The sequence below is a fragment of the Malaya genurostris genome, chromosome 3 (genome assembly GCF_030247185.1).
Source record: "Malaya genurostris strain Urasoe2022 chromosome 3, Malgen_1.1, whole genome shotgun sequence".
In the NCBI taxonomy this organism is placed as follows: domain Eukaryota; kingdom Metazoa; phylum Arthropoda; class Insecta; order Diptera; family Culicidae; genus Malaya; species Malaya genurostris.
Window position 1 is genome coordinate 77,223,261 of NC_080572.1, and position 5,117 is coordinate 77,228,377.

At 38.6% G+C, this 5,117-nt stretch overlaps 1 protein-coding gene across 1 annotated transcript; it reads left to right on the forward strand.

Moving 5' to 3' along the window:
• Positions 1 to 702: 702 nt before the first annotated feature.
• Positions 703 to 2,620, forward strand: LOC131434760 (actin-1-like). Its single transcript, XM_058601843.1, has 2 exons — positions 703 to 822; positions 1,026 to 2,620. Exon 2 carries the CDS (start codon positions 1,060 to 1,062, stop codon positions 2,188 to 2,190), a length of 1,131 nt encoding a protein of 376 aa, XP_058457826.1. The 5' UTR covers positions 703 to 822; positions 1,026 to 1,059; the 3' UTR covers positions 2,191 to 2,620.
• The last annotated feature ends 2,497 nt before the right edge of the window (positions 2,621 to 5,117 follow it).

Sequence of the window (5,117 nt, forward strand, 5' to 3'; positions counted from 1 at the left end):
TGGTGGCTGTGAAATGGAGCCCACTGGATTATTACCTTTTTCTGTGCTTGTTCCTGGATTGGTTTTTCGAAACACCTCACACTGAACATGAATGTAGTCATTTAAACATCAGATTTCTACGAGAAAGTAAGACCTTTCATATGAATCTAAAGTTTTAAATATCGATTCAACCATCTCCGAGATAATCAAGTTCATATTTTATATGTATTATATAAATTCCACACATTTTTCGATCTCGACGAACTGATTGGAATGGTATAATAAAGGTAATAATTTCAAGGTAGCCAAGCGAATTTTTTCCTGCTGATAATTCAATTCGGAATTCGGATCACCCTAACGAACGAGAAGCATAAATAATTATAGGTTTAAAGTATTCAACGCAAATCACCCAGATACGAAAGTTATCCTCTAAGCAATGATCATCCAGCCTGTGTACAATCCTTCGGCACTCCACAGATCACACACAAATACTCACAGACACTCCACTGTTTGGTGTTCTACCGAAGAAGGGTGATCGTTTTTCGGTGAATGGAAATGAACCTCCCCACACCAAGAAAAGCTAAAATGAGTAAGGATGATATTTTAAAATTATGGGATATCGCTTACTGAGCGCTTCCGTTAGTGCTTTTTTTAGCATGAGAGAAGCTCAAATCATCTCAAGCCGATCCGCGAGCATGAGAAAACTAGCCATATAAAAACCAACGGCTCAGAACGGACCGGAGTTATTCTAGTTTCAAATTTGACCGTCGCGAAACGTGCTCCAGAGGATTGCGATTTAAGGATCCGCAGTTTGTTACGTTCATTTCACGCTGCTTCTCTGCAGTAAGTGGTTTCATTTAGGCTAGCAGTGCAAATTTAAATTGACATTCTGTTCTGTTACATAAGTTTGCTAGACTTTTGTGTTTTTCTAAAGTGTTTTGTACTCTCTAGTGATCATTTTAAAATATTAATAAAATTATCAGTATTAAAACTAGCTTTAAAAATGAAACTAATTCAGATATTATTTTCTTGTTCTTCGTTATCAGATTCGTTCTTTGAGTAACATCCAAAACAGTCAATATGTGTGATGATGATGCTGGAGCACTCGTTGTCGATAACGGATCCGGAATGTGCAAGGCCGGTTTCGCTGGTGATGACGCCCCGCGTGCCGTCTTCCCGTCCATCGTTGGCCGTCCTCGTCACCAGGGTGTGATGGTCGGTATGGGTAACAAGGACTCGTACGTCGGTGATGAGGCCCAGTCCAAGCGTGGTATTCTCACACTGAAGTACCCGATCGAGCATGGTATCATCACCAACTGGGATGATATGGAGAAGATTTGGCATCACACCTTCTACAATGAACTGCGCGTTGCCCCAGAGGAGCATCCAGTTCTGCTAACGGAAGCTCCTCTGAACCCGAAAGCCAATCGCGAGAAGATGACTCAGATCATGTTCGAAACCTTTAACTCGCCAGCCATGTATGTGGCCATTCAAGCTGTTTTGTCTCTGTACGCTTCCGGCCGAACAACAGGCGTTGTTTTGGATTCCGGTGACGGTGTGTCCCACACTGTGCCAATTTATGAAGGTTATGCTCTGCCACACGCCATTCTCCGTTTGGACTTGGCGGGCCGTGATCTAACTGATTACCTAATGAAGATCTTGACTGAACGGGGCTACTCATTTACCACCACCGCCGAACGTGAAATTGTTCGTGACATCAAGGAAAAGCTTTGCTACGTCGCTTTGGATTTCGAGCAGGAAATGGCGACGGCTGCCGCTTCTACTTCGCTGGAAAAATCCTATGAACTTCCTGACGGTCAGGTCATCACCATTGGCAACGAACGCTTCCGATGCCCTGAGGCCCTGTTCCAGCCCTCTTTCCTGGGTATGGAGTCGAGCGGAATACACGAGACCGTATACAACTCGATCATGAAATGCGATGTCGATATTCGCAAGGATCTTTATGCCAACACGGTCCTGTCTGGTGGTTCCACGATGTATCCCGGTATCGCCGATCGTATGCAGAAGGAAATCACGGCACTGGCTCCGTCATCCATCAAGATTAAGATAATCGCTCCTCCTGAGCGTAAATATTCCGTCTGGATCGGTGGATCGATCCTGGCATCGTTGTCCACCTTCCAGACCATGTGGATTTCCAAGCAGGAGTACGACGAATCTGGTCCATCCATTGTACACCGCAAGTGCTTCTAATTGTCTAATCGAATAAGTTACAGCAAATACCAAAGATCTTAGATGTATAGCATTACGGTTGTAATTTGAGATTACATTTAAGATTCTTTACATTTCGTGAATTTAAGTGCATTGATCGTTTGCGAAAAGCATGTTCTCAATCACTGCAGACTCCTTTTTGTGATATTGGTAAAAACCTTTTTGTTCATAGTATCATCTTAGTTATTTCAAGCTAGAAAACCAATTGGTGCTGTTTTATGTTCTTTACTACGCTTTCCATCCAGTTGTGATCACACGACAGATGAACCGAAGTAATTGTGTATTGATCAGTGTAAAATTTAGTAGTAATTTCTTTAGTATTAAACAAACACAATCCTTTTTATACAAGCATGAGAAGACATTTTTAAAGTTGCATAAATAAAGTGTTTCCTGATAAATTTTCAAAACAGAATTATTAATGTGTTTCATAATTAATTGCAAATTCTCTTCTGGTGTGACTATTCATTCGTAAATAATTGTATACACTAAGATTCCATTCCGTTGTTCGGTAATTTTTTTGACGAAAACTTTCGGCAATCAATAGAAATTACCGATACTTCGGTACATGAACTTCATTTCACAAAAATTATGAAAATTTTTACCGGACGATCAGTTTTACGCATTCATACGGTAAATCTGAATAGTCGCCGAGTACGGTAAAACCCTACCGTCCGTATGGTAAAATAATCTTCCAGTAACCGAACTTCTGTAAATACTGATTGTCGTGAAAACTAACTGTCAAACAGTTGATAAAATGTTCAGTGAGTGTCTTTTTATTAACCAAACGAAAAAAATCTTGAAGAGTTCATCGAATGGATTGAGGTACAGGTGCTAAAGTTTTTGAAACATTAGAACCATTAAAAGCTTTTCGTTTACGTATAGGCATAAAATAATTTTGTATCACTTGTCCACTTACAGCCTACACAATTCTGGTGGATTCGACGAATTGTTCAGTGTTTTGGAAGGTGGAATATAACCATAGCCACAATTAAAAATTCAATTTTCTTCATTCATTTTTGTGAACATATGTTGTTTTTTGAAATCCGAAAATAAAAGAAATTTACCAAAAGGAATATAAACAAACAACCAATTACCGAACAATCAATTAGATCTATTTGGTTTACAGTTTACGGTAGTTGTTTGACAGTTCAGCAATTACCGAACGATCGGTAATCAATTTGATTACCGAACTGACTACCGAACGTTCAGCTGTTGAAAATTCGGTAAAAAATTACCGAATTTTGCGAAATTTTCTAAGTGTGTAGCTACTGTATATTTTTTGGAAACGGATTGCACAGCATAGAAAAATTGATTTGAAACGGCGCCTCTAAAAATTGATTTGAAACGGCGAACAATACTTTTATAGCACTATAATAGAGCTGAGATGAATACCGAGAGGTAAGTACTGTTACTTACTCTGTATACGAAGATCATAACGGGAAAGTCGAACCACGATGGCACACTTCTCTTGTTGGACATAGGCAGTGAATCTTTTAGACATTGGCTATACATATATGTAAATACTCAAATAACAGATTGTTTACGATCGTCTGTGCATGTAATTAAATTTTGAACTGACATGCGGTTGGATCGATTGAATTCGCTTTTGGCGCCCGAAACTGTATCCCATTATGGCACATTGACGTTAAAATGAAATGCAGAGGCGCTGCTCGTTTAGAAATGATACTTTCAGCAAGAGCTGCCAAATCGATAGAAAATTTTTAAACCAAGTCGTTTTTTAAACAATTTCTGATTGACATATTGTCTCAAAACTGAAATCTAGAGGAACTGCTTGTTTAGAGATTCAGCAAGAGCTGTTAAATCGGTCCAAAGCAATGATTTGCCACGACTTCTGGTTTATCCAACAATACAAATAGATATCAGCAATTGAACAATCCAATCAGCGTGGTCACCACGAGATAGCGTTATGGTGATTGTTTTGACATATCCCATGTATTTAGAAAAATTTTTGACGAATTTTTCAATTTACTTGAGTTTAAAAGAATGCAGATGGCAAAACCTTACAAATATGGGTAAGAAAAACGATTATTCACGTGTTGTCATCAAATATATGATTTCAAATTGTCCTGTACTCTTGACAATCTCGGGTGAAATTTCAAATTTTCAGTTCACATACAGATTTGATTTTGATGGTAAAACATGAGTAAATAGACTAATCATAAAACTTTTGATAATAATTTATCAATTAATCTCAAAATCCAACCCAAAAAACAAAGAATATCCCAGATATGAAAACAGAACCCAACCTCACTTCTTCGAATTTGGTATTTCATGTTACAATTTCTCCATAAATATCAATCAAACATACCACGGAAAGTTACTGAATCATAAATGATCGATTTTTTTACCAAATTTTCACACGTTTTTGTATGTTAGTATTCGAATCGTAAGAAAATAAATAAAAACCCTGCATTTTGTTCGAATCTTCAAAGCAAAATCTGAAAATTACAGGGTCCGGCACTCGAAGTGTAACCAATTAAAAAGGCCATAAATTCAGTTTGGAAAATTACTTTTACTTAATTCAAAGTACAAAATGTGTAAAAATAATACAAAATTCAGAATCAATTCACTTTTGCTCGATATGACCACCTTTTGCCTTGACCATGGCCTTGAGACGGTCAAAAAACGAATCGCAAGCTGCCCGAATGTGACTTGCAGGTGTATCTTTTAGTTCGGACTTTGCTCTCCAAAATGGCCCAAAGAGAATAATCCATTGGATTCGCATCTGGTGAATTCGAGAGCCATTGTGTGGACGTGATGAAGTTCGGAACGTTGTTTTTCAGCCATTCTTGGTTCACTTGAGCTTTGTGAGACGGTGCCGAGTCCTGCTGAAACGTCCATGGTCTGCCACCGAAATGTTTGTCTGCCCACGGCTTCAAAGCAACCTC

Coding starts and splice junctions, on each gene's coding strand:
- LOC131434760 (XM_058601843.1), top strand. CDS start 1,060: ATGTGTGATGATGATGCTGGAGCACTCGTTGTCGATAACGGATCCGGA.